Below are 18766 nucleotides of genomic sequence, written 5' to 3'. Positions count from 1 at the left end.
TTACATAAATAATATAATATGAATCATATGATTAAATATCTGAATTGTTATTGTATTATATGATAGTAATTAACAATTAAGTATTGGTAGTATTCACTTTTATTATTTTATATACATATTTATATAACTAAACAAGTATAACCAATTAATATTTAATGACCATTTTTATTTGTTACTTAATTTATGCTTACATATAATATATTGTTTATTAATATACTATATTACAAAAATAAGTTATATATTAACAAATTTATATATAACTTATTTTTATAATATATATTACATATATACGAGTCGAGCCTTAATAAACAAGCCGATTCTTGTCCGAGCGGGTTCACGAATTTTAATTGAGTCAAGTCGAATTTATACGAGTTTGCATCGTTTAATAATCGAGTTTGATTTTGTGTTCACAAGTAATTTATTTAATAATCGATTTGAGCATGAGTCGAGCTTATTCGAACCGATCTCAAGTAAGCTCACGAGTAGTTCAGCTCATTTACACCTCTAATGGCATACACTGAACTCATATATAGTTGGCTAATTGTTCAAAATACCGATAGTGATGATGACAATTATGTCTTTTGAGAAACGAAAGGCAAAAATGGATTTTGAAGTTGTGTTCTTGATCTATTTTGAGCTATGAGTAGCTATCTTGGCAAATATAATGGTTTCGAACGCTCGAGCTGCCTAGAATTGTTTTGATTGGGAGTCAAGAATGAAAAGGCATGTAAATCTATATTTTATGTCTCAATTAGTAATTTGTGCGATGAATTTGCTAATCTTACATTTGTAATTCTCGTATGCAGATCGAGTACATCACATACCTTGCACATGCAATTGGTATTTCTGACTGATTTGGCAATGGGGTAATCTAAATATGAAGCAGATCACGGATGCAAATGTAATAGTTTTTGACACAAATACATGCACGGGATAATTATTCTTTAAATTTAGTATATAGTGTATATATATATATATATATATATATATATATATATATGTTAATCCCAAGTCTCTACTACAATGAAGTAATTAAGACATGCGAAACAACACTGCCTCTGGTATTGCAGTATCTGATATCAAACTGGATGATGAACACAACACTGCCCGGCCGGTGCTGTGGTTCCTTAATTCTTGATTCCTTCTCCTATCTCTAGAATATGTTGTAGGTATACAACGTTTGTTAATACTGATCAGTAAAGCAAACTGGTGGTGGAAGGAGTGGAAGTTTCAGCGGTAGGGCGATTGGCGTTGGATTTGCAAGTGACCTCGAGGAGTAATTGAAGGGAAGAGAGTTTTCCCTTTAGCTGAGCATTCTGTTTGAGGATCTGCTGGTTCCACTCCAACAGTTGGAAAAGCTTTTGGGAGAGCTGTTGATTGGCTGTTTGTGCCTGTTGAACCTGATACTGGAGGTCTTCCATTAGCTTCTTCTTCCGCATACGGGATCTCCGAGCAGATTCTCTGTTGGATATCATTCTCTTGAGCCTCCTCTCGTTGACGATGCCTTGGTGGAGCTGATCTTTTGCTTCGTCACAAGGGATTGTCGGAGAGAAGTCATGGAGTCGGCCGGGAAAGAATGCAGTGAAGGCAAATGGCAAGGAGTCGTTGGCTACAATAGTATGGTATCCTTGAGCTTCTTCGTCTGCCTGCTGCATGTTGAGGAGGCTTGAGATGGGGTTGTGTTTGTGGGTGTGAGAATGACCATGGAAATCATATTGTTGATGCAGAGCAGGGAATCCCTTCATCATCGATATCTCAGCATTTGGCTCCATGGCTTCAATAGTTTTCTATAGAATTTGTAATTAAGGAGCTTCTTAAATGGGAGTTGATCTGCTACTCGTCTTGCTTTCACAAATGAAATGATGCTTTTAGAGTTTGATCTGCTACTAGTGTCAATTATTAGGCACCTAAAATGTAATTAATTCCACCTTCAAACGCCTTGCGAATGAATTTGATATTTTAATGATATGTGCCTTCCCTTCACAAAGCTGGTACCAGGAGCTAAAAGGGCAATATATATATATATATATTACTTGCTCAAACATTAATTAATGAAGGAATCTGAGTGCTTGAAATCAATCCACCTAATTTACCTAAGCATTTAAGGAAGTAAAGCGACGTCAACCTGTGAAAGAAAGCTTAAATTTGATTAGCTACCTACATTCGTATTAGTTTGGTAATAAATATAAACTTGAAAAAGATTAATTTTGTGATTATTGCTAATCTCACAATTAATTAATACCTCCTCTCTACATACACAGTTACACACTTACCAAACCAAAAACAAAATATACGTAACTACGGCGGCACCACTTGGATAGTGGAGTGTTTACTAATTAGTAAGTAATTGGCGTCTAGATTTTTCCTTTTCTGTTTTAGGATTCCATCATAATTAGTAAGTAATTGGCGTTTAGATTTTTCCTTTTCTGTTTTAGGATTGAACAGAAATTTCTTACAAACCGGTTTGTAGGATATTTCCTATAACCCACATATAAGATTAACATGTGTTCATTGACATGTGAGAAACACAGTTATTTAAATAGCATGTACTTCTTACATCATTTTTTAATAACATTAATAAAAAAAAAACATGTGTTTCTCACATATTTAAATGATACATGTTCTTTTTATATGTGGGTTGTAAGAAATTTCCTACAAACCAGTTTGTAAGAAATTTATGTTATTTAGGATTCCATCATCGTGGTAAATGTAACTTATTTTTCCCTTTTAGATTTGGCTTCTTCCATCCATTATGAGCCCCCTCCCCCAAGGGGAAACGGACCTCTCCATTTCAAATGAAATGAAGAGAAGCCGGTCCTTATTTTATTAGAGGTAAAATAGTCATTTCACTAGGGGTAGGCGCGGGCCGGATTGGGTCAGATTTGCATGTTTCCCACAACCCGCCCCGCAGTGAACGGTTTTGAAAATCGAGATCCGCAACCCGCATAGTGAGTGGTCAACCCGTTGGGCCTCGGGTAACACGGATCGGGACAGGTTCATGCGGGTTCGGGTATTCTCTTTTTTTTTGGGGGGGGGGGGGGGGGGGGGTGGGGGCAAAACCAGAAAAATAATTCACAATCTTGCTAACCCAGTTCAAAATTCAACTGTAAATAACTTTTTTATTCTTTTCTGTATTGTATGTGTATGTGAGAATGTAGAGATGGAAGTGTATATGAGAATGGAATAAGAATAGAGATGGAATAGATAGTGCAGAACTGTATTGAATGAAATCAAAGGTACACAATCTGGGCAATTAATCGTGACTCTTATAATTTTTTTTGGAAAAAATTTGATGAAATCAAAGGCATACCCCTAGTTGTGACTCTTATAATTTTTTTGGGAAAAAATTTGATGGTATGAGTATAAAGGGATGTGGGGCGGGGTGAGTGTGCGGGTGGGAAAAAATTTAATACCGCAACCCGCCCCATAAATCACGGGTTGGCATATTTAGGGTCTGCATTTTTCTAGAAATGTTTTATACCCGTTATTGGTGGGGCGGGGCGGGTTCGCGGGTACGGGTGGAATCTGCACACCCTTACATTTCACCTTTTTGGAATATTTTACCCCTTATAAAATAAGGGATCGGCTCCTCTCCATTTCACTTCAAATGGAGAGGATCCTAATACCCCCTTACCAAAGGTATTTGGTTTATAATTTTTTAGGATATATTTGTAATTTAAAATAAGGAAAGATTACAATTTAACCTTCCAAACTACCAGCCATTTTACAAATAGCCTCCCGAACTACCAATGCTTGAACTTTGGCAACCAAACTACCAAAACGTTTGAAAAAGGCACAATATGCTCATAATACCATTGTCATATGTCATTTTCCAATTAAGAAATAATAAAAAAATAAAAAACTAAAATTTTATTTTATTATAATTTTTTTTTTAAAAAAAAATTAGAAAGTAGGTGTTTGGGGGTGGTTGCCACTTAGGGAGGGGGGTGGCCCGAAAGCCACCCCCGCACCACCTCTGGGGTGGCTCACGACCACCACCTAAGGCCGGGGGTAGCCCGAAACCCACCCCCAAGAGCTGGGGGTGGCCGTGCGGCCACCGATGAGACTACCCACGAGACTCCACTTGTCCAACCTCCCTTTACCGCCTTCGATGACGACCTCATAGACTAATGTCCACTGCTGCCATGGTAGCTCATTGAGCCTCCACCTGGGGTGCCTCACAAACACTCAGAAGTGGTTAAAACCCTTTACCACTATCCATTTCGTTCAATCTTCTCCCGTAACCTGAAGCCATTTTGAACTGCTCAATCTTCTCCCACTCTTCCTGGTCCATCGCTGCGCCAGGAGGAGGGCCCAAACTCGGCATACTTGTACCGGTGGAAGGGGTGGTGCAGATTAGGGTATTCTTTTTTCCATGAAACGGAGCACCTGGTCGTAGCCGAGGCCAATCTGCTAGAGCTCGTCGTTGGTGAAGTTGTCGGCCTGGTTTTGGCTATTTGGGTTCCTGTAGAGGCGGTAGAAGCGGGACTCGGTGAGCTTCTTGCTCTTGCGTAGCACCCCATCCTTCACGGCCCAGTGGAAATTGGCGCCGCCCTTGATGCGGCTTGACGATGCCCTTCTACCCTTCTTCTTCTTCTTCTTATTGCGCTCCACCATGCACCGGACACCATTTGGCCGCATAATCGGGGCTTTCGTGGGTTTGCGAAGGTGAGTTTGGCCATCCTGGGGGTGGCTTCAGGCCACCCTATAGGTGGCGCCGGCCACCCTGTCCTCCCCAAGGGGGGTGTAAAAAATAAAAAATAAAAAATTAAATTTTAGTTTTTTTAAGTTTTAAGTTTTTCTTAGTTTTTTAGTTTTATTATTTTTTTAATTGAAAAATGACATGTGAGAAGGGTATTATGGGCATATTTCCCCAAAATGGGCCATTTTCAAATGTTTTGGTAGTTTGGGAGGCCGAAGTCCAAGTGTTGGTAGTTTGAGAAGATATCCGTAGAATGGCTCGTAGTTTGAGAGGCTAAATTATAATTTTCTCTTAAAATAACTATGTCACATGGTGCGTACATTTGATAAGTGAGGTGGTGTCAAACAAGAATTGATTGGTTAATTAATTGGACGGTAGGTTGACAGAAGAACCTATTTGAAATCAAAGAAAAATTTAAGAACCTAATTATGAAATTAAAAATCCAAGAAGACAAAAAAAAAAATTGATTTTTCTCATAAGGAAACCTAGAGGATATATATATATATTGAAAGGAGATTTAAAATTTTCATTTGAAAAATAAAGACTCCTACTTAACGTTTGTGTGTGTGATCAATTGTTCAATAAAATATTAAATGCAGAATTTCAAAGAGACAAATATTTTGTTGATGAAGTGGAAACTCTTATCAAGAGAAAAATCACTCTGGGGCAGCCAAACCCAAGAAATCCACTATTCAGAAGACAAAGCTAGTTACAAGGCAGTAATACTCACATAACCTGATCCAGTAGTCGTACTTCTAACTCTAACACGTACTTTTACGTGAATGCTTCCCAACCAGACCTCCTATTTGAAGGGGTCTTCAATGGACTCCTTTAGTTTAGGGCTCCTCCATTGCTCAAGCCCTTTGGATGTGCACTCGAACTTTATTGTACTCGAGCCTACTTCATTCTGCGCTCGAGCCTAGATGATGTGCGCTCAAGTGTGTCTGGCAGTGCAAAATGCTGAATTGAATCTTGTGATGGATTTTAGCCTTTAAGTCTAAAAAATTGCTTTTTTTTTTTTTTTTTTTCCTTGGCTCTTGAGAGTACTACTAACATAAAAAACGTGCAAAACATCATATCACAATAAGACTAAGAGGCTAACATATGCGAGTTAAGAGCTTCAATGTGCAATATTCAATGCTCATCACATAGCAGCAAAAAAATTACTAAAAATTACATATGGAAACTATATACAACACACAGAGCCAAAAAATACTTCTATATGATTAAAGCTTGATCATTATATCTTTTACGTAACAAAAGTATAGCCATACAAAAGGTGTCACATACGACACAGTGCCATGAGTATACTAATGTATCTAAATACTAACAATAGATGCCAATACAAGAAGGGACTAAAGTTATAGCTTGACATTAGCTCCAATATCAAAAAATCTTAGTCTTGATAGCCCAAGTACGAGGCCACAGAGTCCTAATCTAAGCCCTCAACACCTGCATCAATAGCATGATCTGTGTGACCATAGTGATAACCACATTTATATAGGTAGATTAATAAATTCATTGTAACAACCCAAGGAAAAGCGCTAGCCACATCTACGCTATCACCCCAAAAGGACTAGTCAATTTAGAGCTTTCTTAGAATCCCTTATAAAGCCTAGTTTCACCTAGTAACTAGGCCATGTGGGACTTAGCACCCATGAGTATCTTTATAAACTATTCACTCTATGTGAGCTATTCATTTCTTCCCAATATAGGACCTAGGTGTTACAAACTCCCTCCCTTAAACCTCTGACGTCCTCGTCAAGGCCACGTCATGCGATGCTCTAGTATCACATGACTCGGCGTTACTAGGTGGCTCTGATACCATTTATAACGACTAAAGGAAAAGCGCTAGCCACATATGCGTTATCACCCCAAAAGGACTAGTTAATTTGGAGCTTTCCTAGAATCGCTTATAAAGCCATGTTTCATAGAAACTAAGCAATGTGGGACTTAACACTCATGAGTATCTTTATAAACTACTCACTCTATGTGAACTATTCATCTCTTCCCAATATGGGACTAGGGTTCTACATCCATAGTCTTAGTGAGTATAAAAATCACTAGGCTTTGCAATGAATCGACTTTTATTTTGTTTCATTTTTTAAAGGTTTCGTAGCTGATAAGGTAAACACTAGCTTCTCATAAATGCAAGGAATCATACTACTTAGTTGTAAATATATGTTTATGTTCCAGTCTTGAGCTTGGAAGTATATACATAAAAGCCCATCTATATCTAACATGTTTGTATATAATATATCTCAACTATATTCATATAGAAGCACTCCACGAATTTCAGGGAACACAAGCATGCATGTACATCTAAGCAAGAAATCATATAAATCATCATATGCAAACCAGCTGTAACGGTATACACATGCTCTGTTCCATTCAAACTCATGAGCATACCGATACATCTAACATGAAAATCCATATAAACCATATCATACATTATCATCATGCTATGCATGCTTTTCGTACGTTATCATCATATCATAGTTTCAAAGGGACTCTAACCCAAATGGTCTTGTTGCTTGATGTCAAAGGGACTTCAACCCAACAGGTCTTGCACGTGATGCCGATGGGACTCTCACTCAAACGGTCTTACTTGTGATGCTGATGGGACTTCACCCAAACGGTCTTGTTGCTTGATGCCGATGGGACTCTCACCTAAACAGTCTTACACATGGTGCCAATGGGACTCTCACCCAAACAATCTTAGTTCAGCGTTTCATGTTCTCGTTTTCGTTTCACATCATGCTTTATGCATTCATAAGACATACTTTTAAAGATCATAAGTCATCATCAAAATCATGTATCAACATAATTCAAGGTATTAAAAGCAACCTTAAATCACATAACATTAAAACATATTATCGGCTTGAAGCTAAAACATACTATTCTTGTAATTTCATTTAAAATCACAAAACATAGAATCTATTCTCAGTGAGTTAAATACTCACTTTATCCACTTGAGGAAAAGCTTGTGACGATAAGCCTTGAAATGCACCATTGCATTTCACAATGCAATAATACATTAAGACCAACTCATAATACTTTCTAACTCTAAACACCACATAGGCTCTTAAAGGTCTCAAGTGTTAACATACCATGGCAACCCATGTAATTTCTAGGGTTTACTTTTATTACTCATTAACTAATTAAACAAACACATAGAAAAACTCCAAGTTTTATAACTAAAAATCCCCAATTTATACTACTCATTATCATTAAGACCTAAACCCATAAATACCCATTATCCTTGGAACCCATAGACAACATGGGGTTAATTAACACTCTAAATGCAATTAACCCCACCAATTAATAACCTAGTGTTTAAACACCTAAAAACCCCAAATTTAACTCAAACTATAAAATTTAGGGTTTATGCCCATACTTCAACAATTGACAAAATTGAAATTTTAATACTTAAATTCAACAACCCATGGCTTAAATAGTGTGTACAAATCTACTATACACAAAAGCTCTAAGCAAATTTTAAGAGTTTAGTCCAACACCCAAAAATTGACCTAACTTTGAGAAAAATTAGGGATTATGAAATTACCTCAAAATGATCGGTAGATTAGAAGTTCTAAGGTCGATAAACGATACCCGAAGCTCAAAAATGATGGAGGACTTGATTTGAAACCAACCCAAGCTCAAACCTAGTTCATACATGGAAGAGAGAGAAGTTGTGCGAGTGAAAACAATGGGTTCCAACCCATGAAGAAAAACATGTGCAGAAGAGAAGAGAAGAGATAAAATGAGAGAGATGAAAAGTTGAGAGAACTTACGGTTTAGCTAGCTATTTTACATTGCCTTAACTACTTGAAGATCGAAATCCATAGCCAACTTTCATGCTTCACGTGGGAGAGGAAGAGATGAGAGATGAGAGGAACAAATGAGAGCCACAGTTTTTCCCTTCCAAGGGAGTGAGATTCGGTTCTCCCTTAGAGTATTCTCAATGGTTTATGTAAATTTTTAGGTAAAATCACTAACCAAAATCTACTTTTACTAGCTAACCACTTTTAAGTACCTCTATCAAACGGTTTATCTAAATTTTCCTCTAATTTATTTAAATAATCGTTTTTAAAATTTTTTATTCAACAAAAATTAGACAAAAAGAGCAACATTCTTCTCAAACCTTAGACGGAAACTGATCACCCACAATTCCACTTCTTCAAATTTTTTCTACTTTCACTTTCTTTCCAATCCGTTTATTAGCAACCAAACAGCACAAAGAAAGGAAAAATCACAAATCGCAAACACCCAAGGGACCAAAATCAGACAAAATCACAAAGAAGACAACAACTTGACCAAAATCACAGAGAAGACGGTAGCTTGACCAAAAACAGATGAAATCTCAAATCTCAAACACCCATTGGACCAAAATTAGACAAACAGGCAGAAAAAATCTCATACATCCACTGGACGAACAAGCAGAGACAAAAATTAGAAGAAAATCGCAAAGAAAGAATAAAAAATCAGAAAGAGCCATCCCTTAGAGCTAAATCTAGCGAACCCATCTCTCAGAGCTAAATTGAGGTGGACAAATCGGATAAACCCATCTCAAATTGATGGCTAGCTACCTAAACCTTAGCTTCCTTCTACTACCACTGAGGTAGCGTTACTAGAAGTGTGCTTGAGGGGAATGTTTGGAGGCTTTGAGCCTTACTTGTAGCAGATAGGGTTGAGTGAGTAGAGGCTTTAATTGCAAAGAAATGAGGTTTAGGAGGCACACGTGTTTTGGGTTTGAGGGAGAGATGGGAGATTGGAAAAGAGACGAGGATGCCATTGGACTGAAAAAGCTGAAGAGGAGCTCCTGTGGAGCTTCGACAAAAATGAGATAATGGGAAAAGACAAAATGAAAAGATGCATTGAGAAAAGATTAAAAAAAAAAATAGATAAATCTGTGAACAGTGTCACACCACTTGTAGTGTGAGACTGTTCACAAATGGAAGAGAAATCTGTTTTGGATTTTGTGTACGTAGTCGGATGGAGTCAAGTGTTTAAAATTTTGCTTAGCCATTCTAGCTAAAAGGGAGAGATGCATAAGCCATTGGGAGTGCTCTTAGAAGACTCATGAATGCTTTTGTTTTCTTTAAGTGGGGAGACCAAAAAAAATGTGTAAGTGAGGGTTAGAGAAATGAGTGGTCCCAAATGCAATCAAAAAGAGGATAAGGTTGAGTGAATACCAAATATGCCCTTTAAACTTAAGTGAAGACGAGAGAAAACCTAAATTTGTAATTCACACTTGGGCCTAAATGGGTAGCTTAATTCTCTTTTTCTTTTGGCCTTCCATTTCTAAGCCATACTAGCCCATAACATAAAATAAAGCTATCTTATATTATTTTACCACACTAATCCATAGTATTTTTATTTAATCATAACAAACCAATTAAATAATTATTCGGGCATTAGATTATGTATGGTTATGATATGTTTAGATGTTTGCGCTGCAATTTATTATCTTAGATGTGATATGTTCATGTTATGAGAAGTTATTAAGTATGCACATGTTATGATGATGATTGGATTAAAAAATAAAAAGTATTAAACCGGGTCATCACGATGAAGCAGTCTCCTCCCTTGCTTTGCGAGTAAGGCCAATTTAAAACATTCCAAATCTCTATATCTCAATCCACCCTCGTGTTTAGATAGCCTCATTCTCTCCCAACTCATCCAAGCAATTTTGGCCCCCACCAAAACATCTACATCATGGAATTTATATCCCTACATAAAGTTTTTGGTAATAAGAAAACACTCATCGCGCAAGTTGGAATAGCTTGGATAACCACCTTGAACAGAATCTCCTTTCCCGCATGACAAAACAATTTTTCTTTCCACTGGTTTATTCTTCTCCATATCTTCCCTTTGATACCTGTGAACGTACTTATCTTTCAGCGACCTACCAAGGCTGGTAGACACAAATACTTCCCATATCTCTGTGTTAAAGTCACCCTCGCTAAAGAAAGAATATCTTCTTTTGCTTCTTGCTTGGTGCTTCGCTGAAAAATATAGATGTCTTTTTTCTATTCAACTTTTCTCCCAATGCCTTCTCATAAAATTCCAGAAGCTTCTGTATTCTGTCTCATTCAAAAGCGTTTGCCTTGGAGAACAACAAACTATTGTCCACGAAAAATAGATGGTTTATTCTTGTACCACCCCTGGTGATTGGAATACTTGTTAACTTTCCTTCGCTCTTAGCATGAAGCAACATTGAGCTAAGTCCTTCTGCATACAGAATAAAAAAAAAAATAGGGTGACAGGGGATCTCCTTGCCTAATCTCACGTGTGGGAATGATAACTCCATGTGGCTAACCATTGATAAGTACCAAGAAAGACATTGTTCTAACACAAGTCATGACCATCTGTACCCATATCTTTGCAAAACCAATATTTTGCATGGTGGCTTCCAAGAAATCCCATTCCACTTTGTCGTAGGCTTTAATCATATCCAGCTTTAGAGCCATATACCCTCTATCCCTTTCATTTGAGTGTCCATTGTATGGAGTGCCTCGAAAGCCACCAGAATATTATTCGTGATAAGCCTCTCTCATTTAGAGATACAAAGTGAGGCAACACCTTCTTCAACCTATTGGCTAATACTTTAGCAATAATCTTATACAAGATGTTGCATAAGCTAATAGGCCTGTAATATGTCAGTCTGAATGGGTCTTTAACCTTCGGGATAAGCGCAATATACGTAGAATTTATTGCATCATAAAAAATTCCACCATTCAAAAAATTTAGAACAACAGTATATACCTCTCCTCCCACTGTGACCCATAATTTTTTATAGAAGCAAGCCGCAAATCAGTCTGGTACTAGAGATTTCAATGGATGGATTTGTGAGAGCATTGCATCAACCCTTCCAAAGTGAATTCTTTAAACAGCTGCCTATTCATGTCTGCAATCACATGGGCCTCCATGTTGGTCAAGCACCTATCCACTCCAACAGGTTCGTAGGTTGTGAAAAGATTTTTATAATATTGAACGAAAGCTTGACTAGTGTCTTCCGGCTTCATCCATTCTCTTTCGTCTTCATCCTGTATTATTCCAATGCGGTTAATTTTCCTTCGATGTTTCGCCCATGTATGAAAATACTAAGTGTTGTGATGTAGTAGCCCCAAATAATTATTAAGGATAATTAGGTCCTAATTAAGAAATTAGGATCTTTTGACTTTTTAAGTTGACCGAATCAGGAACAGTCGCGGTTCCACCAGGAACGTTCGTGATTTTGCCCTTAGGAACAATCATGATCCCCACCACTAACGATTATTGAAGTGTTGTACTGTGTGACGGAAAGTACATCTCACTCCTTACGCGTGTGTATTAGACCGAACCATGAACAATCGCAGCTGTACACCGAACGATCGTCTAACCCTAGCTTTTTCATGAACGTTCACGAAACTTTTGGCAAACGTCCACCAAAAATCAAATTAGGTAATTCTCATCCACTTCGACCTCTTCACCTATAAATACCCACCACCCTTGCCCTCTTCACCTCATTTCTATCCCTTCCAGTTAGTAAACCCTTGAGGGAGAGTGTGTTTTGGAGGAGTTTTGGAGAAAGAGAAGAAGCTCTCTTGGTTTTCATCTTCAAGAGAGGTAACCTCTTAACCTAACTCATTTCTTAAGTGATTCTTGCTTTGTTTAGTTAGTTTTCGTAGCCTAGTTTACTGTTTTGGTAATATCTCTAGCTAATTTTACATATTTGGTTAGTTTTTTGTTTTAATTTTATATTAGTATTTGATTAGTAGATTTTATGTACCTAGTACTGCATGGAGATGTTATTGAGGTTAGGACTCAGTTAGAGATCATGTTAAGACCTTAGGACTTGCTTAGAACCAGTTTTATGACTTTTAAGTTCGAATTTGGAATGCTGCCCAAGCTACGAACATTCACCCTTCAGTGGACAAACAAATGGCATCTGAGACGAACGTTTACCATTCATTGGATGAACGATCGTTAGATGGACAAAAAACCTAATTTGAGCTATTTAGGATTTAAGACCTGATATAGCATAAGCATATATACCCTATAACATAAGCATATATACCCTATATCTATATTAAAGACATCATCATCTTGTACAATAAAAGATTATTCTCTTGCATGTGATTTCAACTTAAACTGAGTACACCAAATGATAACCTGTGTATCATGCGTATTATTACTCACTAAGTCGTGGACTTACACTTTTATCTTTTCTACTTATGAAACAGGTATTATTTTATAGATAGTTTTTGTGATGACGAGTTCAGAGCAGCATTTGGTCCTGTTGGAGGGAGTGTTCAGGATCATCTTTGAGGAATTAGATCCCATTTGGCTGGCGCGGATGTAGCGTGGACCTAGTGAATCCCACTGTGATACGATAGATATCATCTTTATGTTGTATCTCGTTAAGTGTAGGCTTCAACTCTTGTTGTTGGTGACTCTTAAAGCTTTGGTTCTTGATCTGTACCTACTATTTTGATGACTGGTCTTTTGACCGTATTTTGGGGAGGTTTGGTTGTTAATATTTATGATGATGTTTTAGTTTACTCTGACTAGTCTTGATGTGATTGTGAATTTTAGAATGCTATCTTTATTCCTTTATGTGAAAGTCTTCGCTACAGACTCTTTTAAGAGAGAATGAGATCCTTGTGGTCTTGTTCTTCTTAGAATAAGGCTGGGAGACAAACCATGAAGTTAATTTCATTGGGGCGTTACATGTGATTTCCATTTTGGAACCAATAAAAAGCTACTCCTAAATGACTTATGCAACATAATGCTACAAATAACTAAAAGACTCTGACTTAAATGGTAACTATAATTATCCTTATTAATTAAACTATGACTACTCTAAGATAAGCTACAACAAAGATAACTTCAAGAGTTTCATTGGATACATACTTGTGAGTCATACCAATGTCTTCTAGTTGTTGTAGAATTCTACTTTCATAACATTCTTTCCTCCTTGAAAGTATCCTTGTCCTTAAGGACAAAGTCTGAAAATTAACTTTCATTCGCTTCCTAGGCAGGCGTTCACCCGGTGATTATACCTCTCCTCCACCAGTAGCATCTGTGTATATAGTGGTACATGGTGGTTGCTAGGTGGATAGATCTATAACCTGAGTTGCTTTACAATCGATGTGGCTCCATGATGATGGATTTGTCGATTCCTTGCATAAATAGCCCAAGGTGGCAGCACATCATATTGGGGTAGCCGGATCTGCATCATTTAGGTCATGGCAAGTGGTGCTCCATTGGTGTCAAGCGGTGCTGTTTGAAGCCTTTAGGTTCTGGTTGCTTGGTTTTCTAGCGGTGACGAGATGGATTGGAGTGACATTGTTTGTGGATGCTGAAGGCATGTGACTTTATTTTGTTGTGCATCCAACACTTTCTTTGAGAGAAGGTTGTCCACTTTTTTCTCCATCCGCTCATCCGATTCCTCCTCTGATCGACTATTCTCTGTAGGCACTCGGTTGTCTTTCCTCCATTCTCTTTTGTTGCTCTATTGAATTCTTGATGAAGTCTTCGAGCATTTTTTGGATACTAGAATACTGCTACTCAAGCCAATTGAACCTTGGCCAGCCATTGAGCAACTTGGCTCTAATACCAAAATGTTACGTGAATGATTTTACAAACACGTAACGAGATAGATTTTAGGTTCTGAAGGAATCTAGACATTTTAGATTTTGAAGGAACAAAGACCTTTTCAAACACAAGGTTTGTGATTAATTCTACTTACTTTTTATTAATTGATCACCCTTTAAATGGGGGACTACACGAATCAAACTGAATCAAATTAAAAGTGTTAGTTTTTGATTGGCTACATTCTGTTGACAAAATCACTAGTATGTAATGTTGCTGCTTTCACAGGGATGATGTATATTTCAAAGTGTTCAGATATTCAGAGTTTATTTCTCTGATATGGAAAGAGCCTTATTATGACAAGTTCCAGAGTCACAAGCTACAAGAAGACTATTTCAGTGTTCAAGGAAGATTCTGTGTAGATTCCAACTCAGAAAATACAGATCATTTGTTTCCATCCGGACAGTCTAGTAAAGCATCCGGACAATGTGGCAATACCGTCCGGACTCCCAGTGTATAGAAGATTCGAACAGTTTAAGGTTGCATCCGTCCTGACGCTTTTCAGAGTTCGAGAGGATTCCAGCATTCAAATGCATCCATTCGATTGGCATGGCATACCATCCGGACGCCAGTCAGTGTTCGACAAGTAAAAGAATTCCTTTCGCAGATACATATATGGGAAGACAGTTGCAACTGTCCGGACGACAGGTCTACACCGTACGAATGCTATCCTTGATAAGGCAAGATATGGAGAAGAATTGCAATCGTCCGGACGTCAAGGCAACACAGTCCGGACGTCAGGGCAACACTGTCCGGACACCAGTCCTTATTATAGAAATTGCGTGCGGCTAAAGTGCAACCGTCCAGACGCTAAGGAAACATCGTCTAGACGCGGCCCTATTCAGGAAAGAATATCAACAAATTTGGAAAGCCGGTTGCACAGTTGGCCCTCTAGACGCTCTCAACTACCGTCCAAACGCTGTCTAGAGAAAATCGTATCAAACTTGATTTAGGTCTTCTATATCCTATAAATAGAGGCCTCTAGGCATGTAATTTATAAGAATTCTGTATTAAATTCTCTATAACTTAGAGAGGGTGTGTAGGGAGATTTGAAGATACGCTAGCTCTCTAGCTGTTGCCAGTGTCTGATTTGATCAACTGTGAAGTCTATCTTAGGGATGAGCCCTAAGGTAAAAGATTCCATTGAAGACCCCTTCAAGTAGGTGACTTGGTTGGGAGGCGTTCGCATTGGGTTATGCGTCAGAGTTTAAGGTACGACCACTGCATCAGAGGTATGTGAGTGCTACTGCTTTGTAATTAGCTTTGTCTTCTGAATAGTGGATATCCTGGATTTGGCTGCCCCGGAGTGGTTTTTCTCTTAATTGAGTTTTCACTTCGTTAACAAAATATCTGTCTCATTTAAATTCCGCACTTACGATATTTTGTTACACGTTGTTCACACACACACACATCGTAAATTAGAAATCTCTTTATTTTTCAAAAAGACTTGGAGATAAACTCCTATTCTAACTTGGAGATAAACTCCTTTAAAGAACAATAGAAACCTACTACTAAATGACTTCTGCACCATAGTGCTACAAATAACTAAAAGACTCTGACTTAGAAAGACGACTATAACTATCCTTATTTAATTAAACTACAACTACTCTAAGATAAGTTACAACAAAGATAACTTCAAGAGTTTCATTAGATACGTACTTGTGAGTCATGTCAATGTCTTCTAGCTGCTATAGAATTCTACTTTCTTAACATCCTGTCTCTATAAGGTTTGAAAGATCTTCTCAAGCAATCAATTCGACACCAATTGTGGAATCAAGAGCATCCGGCAACGACATTCAAGAGAAAAACAGATTGCTGAAGTATAATATATATATATATATATATATATTCTCTTTTGTATTTTTGAAGCTCTTTGCTTCTTCTTCTTCTTCTTCCCTTTTTTTTTTTTTTTTTTTTTTTTGTAGTTCTGTGGAGATCGACCTTGACATTGATTCAATCTAGGGTTTCTATTTAATAGAAAATTTCGTTGCTTGAATGTATTCCTTGTAATTTTATGTATAAATTTTTCATTTATTCATTTGTGTTTTCTAGCCGTCAGCATGGAGTGTATAAAAGTGGGGTTTTGGTAGAATCGATTTTGGATGTAAAGGTTTTTGAATTGGGCAATTCCTCTTTGCCAACTGAGAATTTTATGGTTTTTTGTTTATCCAAATTTGATCGGTTTGGTATATTTCCATTGACAAGAGGCTACTCTGTCAGATTGCCTTGAGGTTATTGTCGGGTTGACTTTTGTTGAGGTGCTGATGAATGTGGTTTGATTTCTTTCTTCTAAAAATCAAATCCAAAATTTCCTTGGCTCTTTCCAAAGTTTTTCATTGTCTCTTGCTATTATTTTCTACGTGCGTTAACAGAAATTGTTGAAGACAAGTTACTCCTTGGAATTGCTGATGAAGTTATATATGTTTCAAGAAAAAATTAATTGATGTGATATAAAATTTTAATGTAGTTTTGAATTTTTTCATGAGAGAAATATTGTTTGGTAATGTGTAAACTAGAAGTTGACTTTTTAAGAAAAAATTCTGAAAGTCCTTTGCCAAACGTAGCCTAGGAATGCCTATTTTTCTTAATTAATTGATACTAATCCTTTAAATTTTGGTTTTGAATTTAGCTTTCTAGAGTTTCTGTTCACAGATACATTTTGGTTTGTTTGATTGTGCCACGTTGTATTTCCTTTCAATCGGGTGTTTAGTTGTGTAAATAGTGGAGAATTTTTATTGTCAGTAATAATTTATCGAAGTGATATTGCTATTTATGATCTGGATGACATCATCTGATTCTCATTATCCTAATTTCCTCTTGAGTAGCTTGGCGACGTTTTAAGGATTTGGAGTGGCATGCATATCATTATCGAAGAACAAAAAACTTTTGAAGAGGAAACTAATGTGCAAAGGGAATACTTTCTATTCAGATGGGTTGTAAACTCCCAATTTTATAGCAACCCATTATAAATGGACAAATCATCAAAAACCACAAAATACAATAGACATGAAAACACCCAATCCTTTGAAACAAATTAAACTCACCTGGTTTGTCTTGCCCATTCAACACCCTAAACCTCACTCAACGAAAACCATGGAAGCAAAAAAGAAAATGGATGGACTGATGAAACTAAACTAGACCAAGAAGATTTCCCTGATTAGCAACGCTACTATTATCTCAAGCCACGAACTCCTAATTGCAATACAGATGTTTTGAAGTTTACTGATGTGGATACAAGTTTGGCTGATGGGAAAACAACCAAGGTGAGAGAACAGAGAAGCTTTCCATCAGGAATTATGAGCACTTTCACCGCTAGAAGAACCATCTCAGAACCTGGTAAGAAAAACATCTCAATGCGTTATATTTTAGACATAAAATATAATATCTTAAAATAGAATTTAAGACCTAATAATAAGGCAAAAGAATAAATATGAATATTTATGAAATTTAATAAAAATTCAAACGGAACTTAAACTTTGAAACAACGAAAACAGGGTCAAACGAACTCCGTTTTAGTTGATTCAAAAACTAGAAAACTCTATTTGCAGCCCTCTATCTACTCTCTGAATTTCATAATTTTTGGACTCCGTTTAGGGCACGAAAATACCTGCGAAAAATACTGTCCCTGATTTGAACGAAAATTAATATCTAACATTAGTGGACCCAATTTATTCTTACATGAAACCAGCCCAACCCAGTGGAACTCAACCCAGCCCACGTTAAGAAGACCCACAGCCCAGTGTTGGCTTAATCACAAAAGGAGATAACAATTATTCCTTGGAGATGAGTCACGATACATCCCCATTTCACGATTCAGCTATTTCTCTCCCTTTTCTTTGATTTGTCTTATATATCAAAGCAAATATCTTACATCAAACTTGCTCCCCAAGTTCAATTTGCCGCCCTTGGATTAGATCAAGGTGGAGAAATCTCCACGGTTCAAACTTGTATAAAAGAGTGCACCCTCTTTTGTTATTCACGCTTCATCTCTCTCTCTCTCTCTCCTTTGTTCTCTTTTTAATTACAACAGCTCTCCTTCTCTTTGTTGTTCTTTCTTTAGCTAACAAGACAACAAGAAAAAGAAGCAAAACCAGAAAACTACTCATCTTTCTTTAAAAAAACTCTCTCTCTTCTCTCAAACTCTCTGTAGTTGCAGAAAAGAAATAGAATAGAGGAAAGGACTGCATCCAACTATAAGTCCCTCTCTCTCAAGATCTCTTTTTTTTTTTTTTTTTTTTTCCTATGGGTGTGTGATCGGTTGTGCAATAAGAAAGGAAAGAAGAAAGACCAAAGAAAACAAAAACGCAAAAAGAAAAACTCTCTCTGGTCTCTCTCTCTTATCCGTGTGTGTTGTGGAGAGTAGAATAGAAAGAACAAAGGAAAAGAAACTAAAAGAAGAGAAAGAAGGGTGCTCTAGAAGCCTCT

At 37.2% G+C, this 18766-nt stretch overlaps 1 protein-coding gene across 1 annotated transcript; it reads right to left on the bottom strand.

Moving 5' to 3' along the window:
• Nucleotides 1–1193: 1193 nt before the first annotated feature.
• On the bottom strand, nucleotides 1194–1860 carry LOC133866191 (basic leucine zipper 4). Its single transcript, XM_062302733.1, has one exon. The coding sequence runs from the start codon at nucleotides 1770–1772 to the stop codon at nucleotides 1194–1196; it is 579 nt and encodes a 192-aa protein (XP_062158717.1). The 5' UTR covers nucleotides 1773–1860.
• Between the last annotated feature and the right edge of the window lie 16906 nt (nucleotides 1861–18766).

The sequence above is a fragment of the Alnus glutinosa genome, chromosome 4, assembly GCF_958979055.1.
Source record: "Alnus glutinosa chromosome 4, dhAlnGlut1.1, whole genome shotgun sequence".
Lineage (NCBI taxonomy): Eukaryota > Viridiplantae > Streptophyta > Magnoliopsida > Fagales > Betulaceae > Alnus > Alnus glutinosa.
The sequence above is the reverse complement of the archived record's forward strand: the minus strand, read 5'-3'. Positions and strand labels throughout refer to the sequence as shown.

Excerpts from the sequence above, each read along its gene's own strand:
- LOC133866191 (XM_062302733.1), bottom strand. The coding sequence starts at position 1,772 with ATGGAGCCAAATGCTGAGATATCGATGATGAAGGGATTCCCTGCTCTG.